The 19,301-nt window shown below is 31.6% G+C and overlaps 2 protein-coding genes and 1 long non-coding RNA gene across 6 annotated transcripts; 1 reads left to right on the plus strand and 2 right to left on the minus strand.

Annotated features, from left to right (window-relative positions):
• Positions 1–1,846: 1,846 nt before the first annotated feature.
• Positions 1,847–7,271, plus strand: LOC146908948 (uncharacterized). Its single transcript, XM_085729314.1, has 6 exons — positions 1,847–2,034; positions 2,202–2,335; positions 2,586–2,671; positions 4,933–5,132; positions 6,533–6,666; positions 6,911–7,271. The coding sequence occupies exons 1-6, from the start codon at positions 1,926–1,928 to the stop codon at positions 7,004–7,006; spliced, it is 759 nt and encodes a 252-aa protein (XP_085585440.1). The 5' UTR covers positions 1,847–1,925; the 3' UTR covers positions 7,007–7,271.
• Positions 7,272–10,967: 3,696 nt separating this feature from the next.
• LOC146908949 (probably inactive leucine-rich repeat receptor-like protein kinase At5g48380) lies at positions 10,968–15,001 on the minus strand. Of its 4 annotated transcripts, none has more exons than XM_085727740.1 (3): positions 14,903–15,001; positions 13,530–14,496; positions 10,968–12,176 (listed from the first exon to the last, which is right to left on the minus strand). In XM_085727740.1, exons 2-3 carry the CDS (start codon positions 14,367–14,369, stop codon positions 11,169–11,171), a joined length of 1,848 nt encoding a protein of 615 aa, XP_085583866.1. In that variant the 5' UTR covers positions 14,370–14,496; positions 14,903–15,001; the 3' UTR covers positions 10,968–11,168. The 4 variants fall into 4 exon arrangements, with proteins under 4 accessions (XP_085583866.1, XP_085583864.1, XP_085583868.1 ...); XM_085727738.1 differs by having other exon boundaries at positions 13,530–14,502; XM_085727742.1 differs by having other exon boundaries at positions 14,817–15,001.
• A 2,356-nt stretch (positions 15,002–17,357) lies between these two features.
• On the minus strand, positions 17,358–17,874 carry LOC146908950 (uncharacterized). The gene is made up of 2 exons (XR_015019858.1): positions 17,717–17,874; positions 17,358–17,571 (listed from the first exon to the last, which is right to left on the minus strand). It is a non-coding gene; the product is annotated as an uncharacterized LOC146908950 (long non-coding RNA).
• Positions 17,875–19,301: the final 1,427 nt, after the last annotated feature.

A 19,301-nucleotide genomic window follows, 5' to 3' on the forward strand; every position in this document is an offset into this window, starting at 1 on the left:
AAAAAAAATTAATATTATAACTATAAAATAAATTAATAAAAAATACTACAGGGTGCTTGGGATGTTCACGAGCTAGGAGAAGCCGTACTGAAGAAGAGGTGAACTAAGGCAACTTGGGATTGTGATAATTTCAAAAACACTGGATCTCATGTGTCAGTTTTGGTTTTCTTAAAGAATTATAGTTGGATCTCAAAGCTGGTTTTATGAGATCTTTTGTGGAATTTCATTTGAATGGTAAGTAGGTTGGTTAAAGATTCTAGGGTTAATTATGTTTCTAGTCCCTATAAAATAGCGACTTTGTAAGTTTAGTCCCTACTTAATTTTAATAGCATTTTTAGTCCCTATAAAAAAAATTTACTTATAATTTTAGTCCCTGCTAAAACAAAGTTTGATTAATTATCCTTAAACTCTTAAATTTTTGAACGATTTTTTTGAGACAAGATTAGAACACTATGAAAGGTTCGTTTACTAAAATTTAGAATTTTCTGACATGAAATGAACTAAATATGAATTTTTTAAAACGACAAAAGTTAAAGATAAAAAGTAATAAAATCTGGATGTAGAAATCAAATTTTGCGATAATTTTTTGCAGACGAACTTTTAGTAATGTTCTAAACATGTTTGCAAAAAATTGTTCAAAAATTTAAGAGTTTAAGCATAAATTAAACAAATTTGAATTGAGTAGGGACTAATACTCAGTGCAGAAAAACAAAATTAGGGACTAAAAATGCTATTAAAATTAAGTAGGGACTAAACTTACAAGGTCGCTATTTTATAGGGACTAGAAACATAATTAACCCAAGATTCTAACTATACCTTTATAGCTCTTATTCCTAAAGTTGTTAATCCCCATATAGGTTGTCACGCTATTGGTCGTTTCTTTAGTTGTTTGCATGTAAAAGTTTTGGTTAAAATCTTGGTAAATAGGCTAGGGTAATTTTTTAGTCTCAATCATACTTTGTGAAAAATCAAATAAATTTTAGATGTGATTCTTATTGCATATGAGGTGGTCGATGATGCGAAGAAGTTGAAAAATAAGTTTATCATGTTCAAAGTTGATTTTGAAAAGCTTATGATTCTAAAAGGTTTATGGACCATGCTGAAGTCCGATGGACCAACCCGTTTAAAATACAAATCCGTGGGTTTGGCCAAAAAGATAGGATTTTCTTTCGTTTTTTTTATAGCCTGAATCGTAATAAGATACAAGCTCGACACCCATTTTGACAGCTTTAGAACTACGTAAGCAAAAACGTTTTTTTTATTCTGAGTGAACAAAAATTAGAATAATTAAGTTATTATATTAAACCAATATATTAAATCAAAATAAATTTTGTTAATTAATTACTTTCTAGAATAATAGGTTATTTATTTGATTTAATACAAAAAATAAACTAATGTGGATAGAAAAAAGTTTATATCGGTATTTACCTTAAAAAAATCATAACCCTTCTCTCTTCGCACCGTCGAAGATACTTCTATCTCTAATCTCTATCTCTTATTTCAACTTTTTTTTAAGATAAACGAAATGATAAATAATCATACAAACACACACACGTGTGAAGAGATTAGGGTTCGTGCCTCAATCATGTGATGTCTTTTCGACATTTTTATCGGTTGAGTTAGAATATGTGGATCATATATATTTCTTTTATATACTAAAATAACACATTAAATTTAATCTATTTTTCACTTATTTGTCTCTTCTTAGACTCTTTTACTCACCTCTCTTTAGATTTCTTCTCACAACCAAGCACAAAGGATTTTTGCAGGCTATCCTTATCCGATTTCTGTGGCTCCAGAAATGAGTGCTGGTTTTCAATAAATTTTGGGTCCTCCACAAGTCCACATAGCATAATACCATATCATTTATCAATTGAATTGATTTTTTTTTTCTTTCGCTTTCACTCTACTTGCTTTTCTCTCAAATGGAGTTGTTCGAACCTACACTTCCCAGAAACCTCGCTGCCGGCGAGAAGAAATTCAGGAGTGATTGCGCTCAATGCCACACCAACATAGGAGCCGTTCACAAACAAGGTTTAATATTAATATTCTTTTCTGCCTAAATAAACTCTCAGATTTACGTATCGGTATCATGTGCTACTTAATTAGTTGTAGTTTCCTGTGCTCCTGCTTGAATATATGTCATCATATCATAATATTCTAAAGATAAAAATGATTGTTTTATTTGTTGTCAACCTTAGGACCCAATCTGAATGGTTTGTTTGGAAGTCAATCTGGGACAACTCCTGAATATTCATATTGTGTTTCTAACAAGAACATGTTTATGAATTGGGAGGAAAAGATCATGGATGATTACTTGCTTAACCCCAAGAAGGTACAACACATTGATTGGCATTTCAATGTTTCTTTTTAGATCAATAAAGAATATTTATATCAAATGGTTATTAATAATCGCTTGATGCTTCTTTGTATAATATTATCATTCTAACCTTTGTTGTTTTCTACTATGAATAAGCTCTTGTTCCATTAATTTATTATGAACGATTATACTGAGAGGTAACCTTGAAAGTCTATGTCGATTAAATGATCACTGATTTGTGTATTATTTTTTCATTCTTATGTAGCACATCCTCGATACGAAGATGGTATTTCCTGCTCTTAAGAAGCCCCAGGGCCAGGAACGTGATAATCTTGTTGCATATCTGAAATAGGCCGCTTGAAAATGGTTGAATTTATGTATATCATATGTAGTATACTTTTGGAGTTCTGGATATTTAATTACATGAAAATTTGATCTTTGCATTGTAATTAGCACTCTATATTGGCAAATAAAGCAGACATTATTAGTTTCCAATGTTATTTTGTTCCTTTTGCATTGCTTTTAAAGGTTGTTATTGTGTAGGACTTACCTTTGAACACATTAGTTGTTCGACTTATGTTTGAACTTATTAGTTTTTGAAAGTTGAAAAACTCTTATCAAATCAAATTTACTTAAATGAGAGCATAAATTAGTTATTTAGTCTTGTAATTTCTTACTTTGGTTTGCTGAAATGAATGCATATATAGGATGCAAATGTTTTTCTTAGTTACATAGCCTGGTACGGTGTACGAGAGGGTAGGCTGAATTTCGTCATTCCTATTGAGAAGGAGATTCTAACAACAAGAGTCCTTCTAACATGGTGAACCCAGCAAAAACAAATTGAGGTATCAACAACGAAGTATATTTGAGCCTCAATTATATTCCTCTTATTTTATCCTCTTGCATAATTCTGTGATTCATTTATTTGAAGGAGAAAATTATGATTTCTTGACACTAAAAATTATTTTTTATTTTCCCCACCCATTTGGATGTATCGGGGCTTATCAAAGAAGGGTACGAAGAACTAGCATCTACAACAAATGTTACAGTAAAAAAAAAAAATGTTACAGTCGCTCAACATGAAGAATTTTTTTGAAGAATAAAAAGAATAACAAATGCTAAAGTTATTGGGATGACCAAACAGGAGTTTCAATAACAGTCAACAAAGAATTGGAAATTCTACAACAAGAGTGTGAAGGAGATTCAAAGATGAGAAAGATCAAACTTACTTCTCTTTAAAGAGATTTTGAAAATGAAAAAATAAAATAAAATGAAAGTTTGAATGAGTACTTCAATAGACTCGCTCATTTGGTGAATTGTATAAAGTCTTCATGGACATACAATTCGTAGAATTGTAGATAATTTTTTTCAAGTAGCTTGATTGAAAAATTTGATCCTATGATGGCTGTTATAGAAGAAACTAAGGATTTGTCAACCATGACTATCTAAGGCTTGATGGGGTCACTTTGATCCAATGATCAAAGGGTTTCACAACACAATAAAAATTTAGTCGAAAACGTTTTCCATTCCAAACTCACCATTCAACCATAATAAGAGACGACTGTTTTGAGGTGACAAATTTGCTAGAGGTTGAGGAAGAGGCGGGAAATTTTTTAAGGCTCAAATAAATGGTGTGGTATATGCAAAAAGAATACTCATGAAGAGAAAGATTGATGGAACAAAGGCAAGCCACAATTTAATCTTTTATGGAAGAAAAAAATATAAGCCAATAAACATCACTTCACTTAAGAAGCAATTGAAGAAAGGGGTGTAATTGAAGTTTTGAATTCAAATGATCAAGTTGTTGATGTTTTCACAAAAGTTCTTTCTAAAAAATGGTTCGAGAAACCAAGAGAGACTCTCAAAGGTCAAGAAAAGTATATTAAGGGGGAGAATGTTTTCCAATGTGTATTTGAATAAATGCAATGTAGGTATGATGTTTATGTAGATGGTGTATCGCATGAATTTAGATAAAATGAGTACAAAAAATCCATTTTTTTTAACACAAACTATTTTTTGAGTGGAAATAATGTGAGTTTACCACATTATACGAGACTCATTTACAAAAATTAGACCTATATAAGTGTTTTTTGTGAATCCAGTATCATTTATACGCAATTGAAAGATTATTCTTTGAATCAAATAAGATCACAATGGGTGACGAAATGCTTCCTCAAAAGATTTGACATTACAACAAAGCTAGGTTGAATAATAATTCAAGATTTATAGTCCAAATGGAATGGAAGAGATCTCTTACTGTTTCATTCAAATTATTTTAAGGTGACTAACATTAGTTTAATTAAACATGGATTTAATGAAATATCGAAAGAGTTTTTTATCCAAAATATTAGCATGAATGAAATGTGTTTTTTGTTGTCAAGTAGTTAAAAATCCATCCTTTAAGATAAATAAATTGAGGTCTAGAATTCAAATTTTATATCCGCGTAGTGTTCGTGTCAACGAGTTAGGCTAACAAAATCGAATGAAATGCGTTTTATTGTAGAAAAAAATAATAATAATTGATTTAATGAAATAAATAAAAAAATGAAAGTGATTTCGGTGGCCCAAAATGGCGGTGTAGCTTTCCTATAACTTTCGGGTCATACATAAAGTCCAAAAAGCATAGCATATTCTCTCATTTCATTCATTTTCCAATACTATTCTTTCGCAACACGCTCCTCGTTTCCAGAACTTTCTCAAATGGCGTCCTTCGATGAAGCTCCTCCCGGAAACCCCGCCGCCGGCGAGAAGATCTTCAAAACCAAGTGCGCTCAGTGCCACACCGTCGACAAAGGCGCCGGCCACAAACAAGGTTTACTATTCTTCTTCTTTTCCCTTAATACTCTCAGATCTACGCATCCTGTGATGTTTTTTCGTTTTTTTCATTTTTTATGTCTTATGTTACTTCTTTAACCTAATCGCTGTTAAGTTTTTTCTATGATTGATTTGCTTTGATTGTTCAAGATCTTGTTAGGGTTTAAGAATCTATTGTATTGTGTGGTTTAGTATATGTTGAAGCTTGAAATGTTTAGGTTTGTGATTCTATTATGAATAATTAATTTGTGATGATGTTAGCTTTACCAATTTCAGTTATGTCCGATCCAACTTACATAAGTATTAAGGTTGATGCTAATGATATTTGTTTATATTTTTTTAATAAATAAAACATCAATTTAGTCTCTAAACTATACAAATATAATAGAAATCCGTAAACTATAGAAATCGGAGTAAGTATATGAAATTTGTCATTTGATCTCTAAATATCTTGGGCTTAAATGCACTTTTGGTTCCCTAATCTCTTAATGGCTGAGATTAAACAGCGTTGTCAATCTTGGATCGTGGAGAATAGCATTTTGCTTAAATTCTGCTCTGTTACAGTGCCGCAATAGAGGCTTTTTGACAACACTTTACACTGAATAGTGGATTGCAAATCAATAGCGACGTTATAGCTGCAATTAAATTGACAAATTTTATATACCTCAGATTACTTATTATATTTACATAGTTTAGGGACCAAATCAATGGTTTATTCATTTTTAAAAAATATATTGTAAGGAAAGTATTTTATTTTTTATGAAAATGTTTTGTAAACTTGGTATGTTCAGAATGTTTGGTTCAAACCAGGCAAGGAGAGGGTTCTGGTGAGATATTCGTTTTGTTTGAGAGATGAGAGGGCAAACAACCATCTTTTGGTTTTTTTCACAAGGAGAGAGGAGTGATTTTGATTAAGCAGAAGTGTTAATTTACTTTTTACTCTTTTTTAACAGTTTTTTTATATATTTATTGCAAGGTTTTTGTAAACGCATTCAAAACTTTATGAACTCGTATTCTTTACTCTCCATATCACCCCAATGTTATTTCAATAATTGTATATCTTAAATTTATATTTTATAAAGATTTATTGAATGAATTGTGATTAGAAAGGTGTTGTCTCAAACTAATAAATTCAATTTGATATTCCTTCTTGTTTTTTTAGCTGAGTCGGTTGAATGAACAAAACTCAAGGGATTATTATTTATGCCGTTTAATATTTTTCACATATGATTAGTATAGTGTAGCTTTTCTGTTATGCTACTGCTAATATCTATATGTCTGATCACAGTCTAAGCAGTTATGTCAATAGTTTCAGTTTCCTGTGCCTTCTCCTTGAATAATGTCATTTTGTAATATTTTAAAGATAATAATGTTTGCTTTATTTGTTGCCGACCTTAGGACCCAATCTGAATGGTTTGTTTGGAAGGCAATCTGGGACAACCCCTGGATATTCCTACTCTGCAGCTAACAAGAACAAGGCTGTGGATTGGGAGGAAAAGACCTTGTACGATTACTTGCTGAACCCCAAGAAGGTACACCTCATTGATTGGCATTTCTGTGTTTTCTGTTAAATCGCATAAAAATGTCTATATCAAATGGTTATTAATAATCATTTGATGCTTCTTTGTACAATATCATTTTAACATTTAGTGTTTTCTACAATTGGTAGGAGGTTATGCTGTTAATTTATTATGGTTATGTTGATGATAGGTAGCCTTGAAAGTCTGTTTCAACCAAGTATTTTACTGATATGCGTATTCTTTTATCTTAATGCAGTACATCCCAGGGACGAAGATGGTTTTTCCTGGTCTTAAGAAGCCTCAAGAACGTGCTGATCTTATTGCATATCTGAAAGATGCCACTTCAAAATAATAGAATTTACATACATTCTTATGCAGTATGCTTTTCAAACCTGGAATTTTAAATTTTCGTACATTTGATTATGTGGTGCAATAGCCACTTTTCTTGGCAAATAAAGCAAACTTGATTAGTTTGCAGTGCTATTTTGTTCCTTTTGCATTGCATTGCTTCTTGAGGGTGCGTATATTGGCTAGACTAATATTTGAACACATTGGTTGTTGAAAGTTGAAACATTCTTATCAAATTTTACTTAAATCGAAGCATATTTTAGTCTTTATTTGTTTTGTTAGTTGATTCACCAGTCTTGTGATTTTGTTTACTTCAATTTTGCTTAAACGAATGCAATATGATGCTATTTTTTTCCTCTTAATTTCACAAACTGGAGTTCTTTGTATGTGGATTGAGAGGAGGATAGGTTGAATTTCAAGTTGGTGCTGAGATTCAGTTTATTGACCTGGTGCCTGTGCTCAAACAGTTTGTCTTTCTGTTGTCATGTTAGGAGGAGGATTGAAATGAAACAGAATTTATGTTTGTTTAAACTGACAATCTGGATCGAGAGATCTTCAGTTTTTTAGGTGTCAAACTTGGCTCCGTTTAATACACTACTTATTTTAACTTAGAACCTCTTCACATTAAGAAACTACAAGTAGTTACTGTTGTGCAATCAAATTTTTAAAAGCACAAAATCAACTTTTTTCAATGCAAAATTTTGACTTTAACTTGGAACCTCTTCACATGTTAAGAAACTACAATTAGTTACTTTCATGCAATCAAATTTTTTAGGGTTAATTATGTTTTTGGTCCCTACAAAATTGTGACCTTGTAAGTTTAGTCCTTACTTAATTTTAATAGTTTTTTTAATCCCTACAAAAAATTTATGCACCCAATATTAGTCCTTACTCAATCCAAATTTGTTTAATTTATGCTTAAATTCTTAAGTTTTTCAACAATTTTTTACAGGTGTGTTAAGAACGTTATTAAAAGGTCCTCCGAAAAAAATATCGCAAAAATTTGATTTCTATGTCCATATTTTTGTTACTTATATCTTAAACTTTTGCGTTTTAAAAAATTCATATTTAATTTATTTCATGTTAAAAAATTATAGATTTTAGTAAATGAACCTTTCATAGTGTTCTAAACTTGTATAAAAAGAATCGTTAAAAAATTTAAGAGTTTAAGGATAATTAAACAAAATTTATTTTAGCAGGGACTAAAATTATAAGTAAATTTTTTTTGTAGGGATTAAAAAAACTATTAAAATTAAGTAAGGACTAAACTTAGAAAGTTGCAATTTTATAGGGACCAAAAACATATTAAACCCAATTTTTTAAAAGCACAAAACCATCTTTTTTTCAATGCAAAATTTTGACTTGTGTTACTTAACACGTAAGAGCACAAGTTGGCAAATCCTTGGTTTATTTAATTTTCCAGTAACCTCTTCATTTATTGACAAGTGAACATAAGTAATTTTCTACTGTCTTAATTATATATAGCATTGGGTTAGGAGTTATGTTTCTTTAATTCTCTTCGTGCCTTTCAGTACTCTCATTTATCCAATTTAACCTTTTTCTCAATAACACACATTTCATTTCATGGTAATATATTTGCATGAATTTTACTATTAAGTTTGTCTAACATATGCAGTATTACACCTTAATTTTTTTAATAATTTTTTTAATAAGAAGATAACGGAAGATAGTAAAATTATTTAAAAACTTAAATCATAACTACTAAAAAAAAGTTTTGATAGACGTGTTTGTCAGTGTGAAATATATTTAGTTTACCTTAATTGAATGTGTGTTTTTATGTACCCCTGTAAGAGTGAAAGTGATGTGGTAAAACTATGGAGTCTGATTGGAGATCAATGTAAAATTACGAAGATGGGATAAAGGATGCCACACAAATGAACTCCTTCCTCCGATCATTTTTATAGGATAACAAATGAGTCAGTTAATGTATTTAGTCTTTATAATGAATCAAATACATCAATTTTTGTTATCATATTTGTCTCTTATAAGAAAATCAGAATTCACTTTGAACAAATGTAATTCATAATTGACAGCATGGTTTCTTTTGTGTAGACCTGAAACGTCCCTTTTGTCGGACCAAAGCAATAAAACTTTGACAATTGCTTTAACACTGTTTACGGTTGTATCTGTCGTGGATTTGTGATTCTTTGTAATTTTAATGTTGTGCTAGTACAATTATCTGCAAATTCAAAATATCACTGTCCTTCCTTTTTATGTCAATGAATTCATTCACCATGATTAGAACGTCATTTTTATTCCAAACGAATCATTGGGAGTGTGCCCTCGTTTCAAAATCACTGTCCTTAAGGTTGAATCATTCAAGAGCATTCAAATGAATCAAGTTTGATCGATATTTATAATAATCTTATTATCAGGATGTATGTGTTTGTTTACCGGGAAATTGATCATCGGTACTATCTTGATTTTATCTTCAACAAAATCAATTCCGAACTGCTAGAGAGATGGATTCAATCCCACACAGAAATGAGTGTAATATCAACAAATTCCGAAGTTATGTTTACTTGTATCATTGAAGAAGAAAAAAAATTGTCTCGGAAAGATGATTTAAGTCACATAAGTGTACACTGTTACCCTTTTTTACAATCATTACAAAAAGTACAGTCTAACGACCACTTTCACTTAAAAAAACCAAAGCGAAATGTAAGACCAACCTCATTTTTAGTCAATGTAAGACTAACTCTTCCCACTGAGTTCCAAGTTCCAACAGATACATACTACTTAGCATACTCGTTCTTTTCATTTCCAAGTGTTGCGGTATTTTATATATCAGTACTTTATTTAACGATATAAAAAGTGACCATGAATGCACAAGAGTACACGGTCTACTTGAACATCCACCAAAACACATGAATTGTAGAAGCAACAAAAAATATACTAATTGCAAACTTTCAACATTGGTAACGTAATATAAAATGGCTGTTTCTACTGTACACAAGTGCCATAAGTTGTGCACCAAGAACATTTTTTCCACCATTAGATGAACAATCCCACCTGATTTGATGCTATACCCTCTCCATCAAATCTTTCCATCTTCCTTTCAACCACTCTCAGTTGCAAAGCAAAATTCTTTCAAGGATGAGAGAACCTTTACTACTATCTCTTCACTTATTTTTTCCACAAATCACAATCTTATTTTTTTCACTGGACATAAATCACAATCTTAATCCTTGAGAGCTTTCAACTAATCTTATTTTTATACTCAAATCCCTTAAACACTGATGAAGCGGTATATATTCATCATTGCAGTATTATATAATAATTATTACACAATCCTAAAGTAATTAGGCAACAAAAAGAAGAGATACATAATGAATATACAATTAAATTGCAAAGGATAGTCGTCTATCACCATCTTAGACAAATGAATTAAACAATAATATCAAATTAATTTTTACTTTGGCCATTATTAAGGTTGTTGGCAGTACTGATAGGAGTAGTAGTGGGGCTGATCATTTGCTCCAAGAACTGATCAGGGATAAGCAGCTGTAAATGATCAGATCAGGATTGGTTCTCCTGCGAAAGGCTCCGTGGAAGGAGGTTTCTGACCAAGGAGGGGGAGAGCGAGCATGGGGAAATAGAGGAGTAGGGAGTAGATTTGGTGCAGTAGGGGTACCATTACAGATGGCGAGACTAATGATCTAATGGTAAAAGAAACTTATGCATGGTGCACAACCTATGTCACTTGTGTGCGTCAGAATTAGCCATGTAAAATGAAATAGAGCAACCAGAAAAATTACAATTTAGCATGATGACCCTCCTATGGTTTGTTGTAATTTTTCTCACAATGGATCAGTTGGTTTGCACTTTTTAAACCAAAGGGAGGCAAAAGCAACAGAAAGAGTAATTTACAACATAATGTGATGAATTTCCACCAACAGTACAATAACAAGCAAACAACATACAAGAGGGAGGTGAAAGATATAAGAGCAAAATAAGGATTATAACAAGGTCACCTATATATAAATGGGCGTCCATGATATCATGATGTTTCAATATTGATGGCACACAACTGCATTTAGACCATAACATTTATATTATAACACATTAAAATTATAACACTTATTTCAGAATCACAAAGGAAGAGATACTTACAAATTATACCCTATTATATCTCAAATACCTTATCAATTATGTCCCTCTCGCGCTACGATAAGTTCTTCCAACTTACCAGCATCACCAGTATCTGTAAGTATCATTATCTCATCCTCAGTTATGAAATTATATCTGCTCCCAATGTCTCTTAGAAACTGGTATACTTCAAACATAGTGGGTCTCTCCTTTGGAGTTGATGCAACACAGTTACATGCAACCTTTAGAAACTGAAAAAGTTCATGATCAACGCCTTTTCCAACTAGTGATTCATCAATGGCGTCTTTTAATTTAGAGTTGACTGAGAGCTGCATAATCCATTCTACCAAATTTCCTTTAAAAGTTTCTGGAGCTTTCGCTATATGTGTAGGTCTTTCACCTGTTACCAACTCAAGAAGCACAGTTCCAAAGCTATAAACATCTCCTTTAGGTGTAGCCACCAAAGTTGTTGTATACTCAGGAGCAACATAACCTAAATCGCCAAACTCACCATTTACAAAAGTACTCAAATGGGTATCGATTGGATTCATCAATCTTGCAAGGCCAAAATCAGAAATTTTGGGCTCGAAATCTACATCCAACAAAATGCACTTTGAGCTTATGTTTCGGTGGATGATACGAGGATTGCAGTTGTGATGAAGCCATGCGAATCCTTTGGCTGCTCCAATTGCGATTTTGAGCCTTACAGACCATTCCATATTGCACTCGCCAGCATCAGGGTGTAGTTTGTCATGAAGAGTACCATTTGGCATATTTTTATAGACCAAAAGCCTCTCCTTTTTGGCCAGGCAAAAACCTAAAAGAGGAACCAAGTTACGATGTCGCACTGTTCCTAGTGTGGCCATCTCAGCTGTAAATTCTTGCTCCGAGTGTTGAGATTCCAGTAATCTCTTAACCATGAGTGATGTGCCGTCGTCAAGGACAGCTTTGTAAACAGTTCCAGATCTTCCAGTCCCAATAACATTGCTTTTACTGAAGTTATTAGTAGCCTTCATGAGATCACTCAAGTTCATTTTTGAAATTGACTTCTCAAACATTGAAACCTGAGGTGAAGTCCAACACAATTAGCCTTAATATATACAAAAACTAATGCTCACTAAATCTAATATGAGAAATTAAACTGTCAGAAACTATTGTCAGCTTTCTAATGTCTTGTGAAGAAAATGCATCATTTAAGTGTTGGGCCCAGAAAATAATTGGTTTCCTATATTTGACACAACAGTAAGACTTTTTCAAAATTAGTATAATCAATGATATTAAGATGTATTATATATTAAAAAATGTTACAACTGAAAGAGTAAATATCCAAATCAGTCCTTGAAATTGTAGGACTGTATCAATCTAGCCCCTCACATTATCATTATTGCAAAATGAACACTGAAATTGCGAAATTTAAATCATATCGTCCCTCCATTCATATTTCGGGGACTAGATTGACATTAAGTTGGTATTATCGGGGATGAATTTGAAACGAAGTGAATAATGTTAGGGATGCATTTGATATCATATCCAGACAAAAGAACAAACTTCATTAATTATTTGCAATTCCTTCTTTAAAAAAAAAATATTTTGCAATTCCAAGCAGTGGCAGAGCCAGACAAAAAAATTTGGGGTGGCCGCCATCAAAATAAACTAAAATATATAAATCATATTGCATATAACACATTTAAGTTGTAATAAACCAAAAATCGATCATTTAAAATTTAAACTACATAATATATAAAGTCGATCATTAAATACTTAAAGAGACACTTTACGCTTTCCGAGTGACTTGAAATCATCAATAATTGACTCGAAACTAATACATGCACTAATTTCCCTTTCAATATAAACTGACATGCTATCGGCTAGAAACTCAGGTTCCATCTTGTTTCTCAATTTAACAATATGTAATGAACAAGAATGATTGAAATTGGCAAAGGAGACAAAGTTAAGTGTACTAGACAAGAAAAATGGGTTTATTAAAGTATCATTTACAATTCTGCCAAATTAATTATGCAAATTCTAGGGTATAAAAAAATTTATTTTTTTTAAGATGGGGTGGCCAAGGCTCCCCCTTGCCACCCCCTGGTTCCGCCAGTGATTCCAAGGATCACTTCGTAATTTTGATAATATGGTTCCGCCAGTGATTCCAAGGATCATTTCTTTAAGTATTTAATGATCGACTTTATATATTACGTATTTTAAATTTTAAATGATCGATTTTTGGTTTATTACAACTTAAATGTGTTAATTTTGACAAAGTTAACATACTTGAAGGTGTTTTCCATAATTGAATATTTTCAAAAGAAAAAAGAATATATGCTCAATGGATAATAAAATCCAATATGTAATAAGAACTAATACTACTTTTCATCTATCTAAGAACATACAAGCCATGCATCAATTTAGCTTACCTTTATTTTCTTGGTTCCCTTAAGAATTCTCGCCCATTTATTTCCTTCAGGATCTTCTTCCTTTTTCCTGTGAGAAACACTGCGTACAAAGAAGAGCAATCCAACGCCCACTCCTAATGCTGCAAGAGTCACACCACCAACAGCTGCTCCAGCTATAACTGCAGTGTTAGTCTTCGAAGACTTACTCTTGCAACTATCTAAAGGAGCTCCGCAGAGTCCTGAATTATTCGCAAAACTATCTGCCGTAACTATACCTTGTCTAAAATTTGGAACTTGTCCTGACAAAAGATTGTTGGAAACACTAAACGTCTTAAGCCGATTGAGTCCAGCAAATTCTGGAGGAATTTGACCGGTGAGTTGGTTCTGGTCAAGTTTAAGATTATTAAGATAGGTACAATTAGCAAGTGAATCGGGGATCTCTCCGGTGAAATCATTTGAAGATAGATCAAGATTGGTCACAAAGGCAATAAGGGTAGATACATCGGCCGGAATTGTTTTAGAGAGGCTGTTCAACGAAAAATCTAATCCTGTTAAGCTCGAACAATTTTGAATACCCCTAGGAAACTCGCCCTTAAGTCCCATATTAGAAAGTTTGAGATTCAAAACCCTATTTTCATCAGGATGCCAACATTCAACACCAGTGAACTTGCAGATAGACCCTTCAGTTTTGTTGTTGAAATCCCAATTCTGCAAATAATTGTTTGGGTCTTTAAGTGATTCTTTTACCCTTTTTAAGCATAAGATGTCGGTCTCCGTGCCGTAGGTGATGCCACAACTAATAACTAGCAGTGAGAAACTAACAATAATAGGAGTACTGAAAATTCTGCTACTCAAAACCATCTTCACCAAGATCTCAAACACACACACAAAAAAAAGCTAAGAACAAATTATCCAGGTACACTTCACTCAGATTGGTATCTAATGAAATCTGCAGCACAAACTATAGAGTCCATAGCATAGCATAGCACTGTTCCTAAAACACAATTCAATAAACAACATCAACTCAATTCAGCACTTCACTATACCAACTAAATCAACAACCAAGTAAGTCATAAACAGAAAGGAACAATAAGAGCAACATTTTTTTCCCTTTAAGACCAAAATTCACTGTTCACACCATAAAGGCAAAAACTATACTATACAGATGAAAATAAAAAAATAAAAAAATAAACAGTTTTTTAAGAAACCCAGTAAAGTTTGAATATGCAAGAATCAATATAAGCAAAAACTAAAGAAACCCAGATTCAAAATCACATGAATTTTGCATATGAGTATTCAAATACTAACCTGGGTTACTAGAAAACCCAACTAATTAAGGAAATAGAAGTATATGAAACAAAAAGAGTTGTGAAGAAGAAGAAGAAGAAAAATACCAAGTGAGTCAAAGAAAGAAGATGGGAATGGATTAGAGTTTTCCACAAGGTGAGGTGATGAGAGACAAGACAAGAGACCGGGAAGGGAAGACTTGGAACAGGTTTGTTTGACTATGTTACACGCTTTTGATGGAAATCAGGGGCCACTATTGTCCTAACCAAAGAAACTGATGTTGTTATCAACTTTTCTTTTCCATTTAACTTTAACTAAAGGAAGTCCTTTACTAATTATCAAAAACATGTGATTGTGTTTTCGTCTCTCAAGTTACTCAAATGTATAACAAGTATTCACAATAATCATTTATCATTTAATGTAGGATTAAATATGTACATTATCTATGTAATTTAACGTGTGTTTTTAGATTTCGTACTGTATCTTTTCTTTTTTTTTTTCTTCTCTAAAACAACCTAGGTAAGTAATAACTTTTTGCTTTTGTCCCTTCCGTCAAACTCTGTTACAAAAACGCCTTATTGGCTAGCAACGTGTGATGTGGCGGGTACTGACTTGGCTAAACACGCTTATGTAGACTGATTGATGATCCCTGACTATATTACAAGGACCAAAAACGAAAAGGCACAAAGGGGCGAAATTAAAAACACCTACATAACAAAATTTGAAATTTAGGTGGTCTTCCAAATGATCGCTGACTATATTACAGGAACCAAAACCAAAAACAAAAAGTTACATAGGGACGAAATTAAAAATCACTAAATTTGAAATTAAAAACCCTTGTTGATTCCATATCTCTCTCTCTCCCTCCCCCTCTCTCTCTACATCTTCTTCGTCATATGGAACAAAATTAGAAATCACGAAGTTAAAAATCTCTGACATCTTCTTCATCTTCTCTCTATTGTATGGGTTCCATTCCAACTTGTATTGATCTTGTTGCGACAATATGGAACAAGGATGAATGTACCAATTCATACACCCAATTCCTTCCTTGGTCACCTCACAAGAAAAGTTATAATAATAATGTAAAGCACAAGAAGGGTGTTTCCATCGTTCTTCTTTTCCTTACAACTTTGATCCCAGCCTTCTCACTCCCAGCCTTCTCACTTCTCATTTGCTTTAAACTTTGTCATGATTTCATTAACAAGCAAGCACACACAACGACAACAAAGAATGGGAATTTGTTTTGCATATGAAATTATGATGGAAAAATAGCATATGTTACATTATTAAAGCAACACAACATTTTGACATTAGATATTGCATCGAGACATGCACATATGGAAGTGTATACAAGACACAATTACCATGTGGCAAAGTTCGCCTTGAAGAAACTTCACAGCTATGAAACGAATTTGATTCGAGTTTCAGAAATGAAGTGAGAATACTATCAGAAACAAAGCACATAAATATTGTTAAGCTATATGGATTCTACTTGCACAAAAGAATCATATTTTTAATCTATCAGTACGTAGAGAAAGGAAGCTTGTTCTCGGTTTTGTATGATGTAGAATTTGTGGAATTCAATTGGAGAAAAAGACTTAATGGATGATATCTAATAAAAAGGGTTTAAACCGAATCCATGTTAGTGTAAACTAATTTTGTACATACATTCAATATAAATTTATTTCTAATATTCTTAATGTAAGTTATTCCTACTTGTAAAAACAATTTATTCACTACTTAAAATATGACATGATTCGTGATTTTTATGACTTGGATGCTGCGTATTACATAGTAGCATCATAGGCCATAAATTTATTATTTTGACATGTCAACCTTTTAACTTCCTTCAAAAAAATGTCAACCTTTTAACTCGAATCTTAAACATAAACTCTCATTAGATGTATGTGTAAATCAATGCTAGGAATAATGTTATTTTTGGAGAATTTTACTTATGCACACTCAATGGAACTTTCTCTTCTCTTCTACTTTGCAATTGCAAGTTGCAATCAAATAGACATCAAATGTATCACACATGTATTGTTATGCTATTTAATCATTATAAATTTATAATATAATATCATCTGCAAGATATTATGACATGAAAGTTTAAGTCTAGATCTTTTCAAGCTATTATTAATTGACATAATGAGAAAGTTTTCCAAACTCTTGGTCGTCTTAGATTTTGGAGTAGTCCCTTCAAGATATCTTTTGTATTTCATTATTTTATTTATCCATGAAATTATTAGGGTGTTGTAAATGATAAGAGGTAAATTAGGAAGGTCAAACTTGTTGAGATGTCAAGTGTGTCTTATGATGTCTCTGCACTGTAATATCTGTTTAAGGAGGAAAACTATTTTGGTGTCTTCTAACTACTACACGTGAAGGAGGAAAACTAATATGTCATTATATCTACATAATTGTATATTGTATTTAATACATTAGCTTATTGTATTTATGAATTGACATTTTTTTTTTTGACAAATGAATTGACATTGTTGTTTAATTTGTGTTACCTTCTATGAACAAACAAGGTAGGAATACTTGTATAATATAATACTCTTTTGAGCAGTTCATAAAAATTGAAATGTCAGGCAAACATAAATCAAACTTTGGAGTAAATTATACAAATAAAGTTATACAGTTAAAGGTAACGTGATTATTTTTAAACTTAATTTTTACTCAATATGGAGCATGCAAAATTTATCAATGCACTCATAAAATACAGGTAAAATTGTTGGTGGACAATCGGCGACAGTTACGCAAGGAATACGAACTGTATTGTCAAATAAGAAATAAATAATGTTAGTGAAAGAAGACATGATAAAATAAATAATGTTAGTGAAAGAAGACATGATATTATGTATAAGATAAATTAGAAAGGAAAAAAAAAAATGAAAATGGTGTGAGAAATGACGTACCACTATTTGTAACAACAAAGAATAGAGAAAGAAATATGATTAAAGTGTAAACAAACATGAGCATTTGAGCCATAGTTAGAATTTCTTTTTAACTCTTTATTGGTAAATGAATTAGTAAATAAACTCATAATATGTGAAGTTCGGTTAAATAGTTTTTATCAGTTAGGAGTTGTAAGAGGTCACTTATATAATTGGAATTAATGTTAAATTCTTTAATAAATCACCCTTTTAACTCACTTAATCTCAAATAAAGATCTCGACGATAATCAAAGTTTATTATATTTTTTTATTTAAACATCATTAAAAAAATTATTGTTGTTTTAGCCTTTCGTAATAACATGAAAAAAAAATATGATAAGAGAAACAATAGTAATGAATGATGAAAAAAGTTAATTGTATGAATAACGGCTTGAAATGGTGACAACATATTCATTTATACATTAAAATACCCATTAGATTATTTTATTTATTTTTTATATCAAAAGTAATATTTTCTCCGGTCTTATTTACAAGAGACATTCAGATCAACAAAAGTTGATATATTTGGTTGAACCAAATACATTAACTTTTGTTGACTCAAATATCTTTTATAAATAAGACCTAAGAGAGTAATATAAAGCTAAAAGACCTAACCCATCCTGAATACACAACCTATATCTTTTATAAATAAGACCTAAGAGAGTAATATAAAGCTAAAAGACCTAACTCATCCTGAATACACAACCTAACAGAGAAGAACCAAGTCATAGGCAAAGGTCAAGAAGGGGAGACATGGCAAGGCTGCAAATGAGTTAAGTTGAGTCAAACTCGCCTGATATCAACTCAACTCAATAATAATTTATTCAACTCAAAGCTTAACTTGAGTTCAACGCAAAACTTTTTTAGTTCGAGTTTGACTTGTTTAAATTCGCAAACAACTCATTCAACTTGTTTGCTCGAATCATGTAATTCAAAAGACTTTTTGGTCAGAAAAATCATTTTCTTTATACTGTTGACCCTTTAATTTTTTTTTAAAAGGCAAATATTGAATAAAAATAAAAGTTATCCCATGTAGAAAATATGGTGTAGTAAAAAATCCACATTTTTTTTTGGTGGTGGCCGAAGTTTAAACCCCGGACCTTGCATATTTTATGCATTGTCCAGACCAACTGAACTATGCTCACGAGGAAGAAAAAAAAAACCACATTTTATTATTACTTCTCCATTTCTTTTTAATTGTCATTTTAACTACATATTTTGTGTTACTAGAAATTACTTCTACTTATTTATTTTCAATAAAACTAATATTATGTTATGTATTCGGAAATATCAATTTTTTTTTAAATAAAGTTTTTTGTTATATGCAAATTTTAAACCTCCACCAGTACAGTTTCAAACGCAAAATAGAAAATTGACAATTAATTTGTTGGAGGGAGAGTGCGAGAGAGATAGCACATCAAATTTATTAAAGAGAGAGCGTAAGAAATTTATTGATGAGTTAAAATGAAGGTATAATAGAAAGAAAAACAAATCCAAAAATCCACTAACTTCGTATAGGAATTTATTCTAAAATAAAATGACACTTAATGAGGAAGTATTCAATTTT

The sequence above is a fragment of the Medicago sativa genome, chromosome 7 (assembly GCF_051527215.1).
Source record: "Medicago sativa cultivar Bolivia chromosome 7, Bolivia_mono, whole genome shotgun sequence".
In the NCBI taxonomy this organism is placed as follows: domain Eukaryota; kingdom Viridiplantae; phylum Streptophyta; class Magnoliopsida; order Fabales; family Fabaceae; genus Medicago; species Medicago sativa.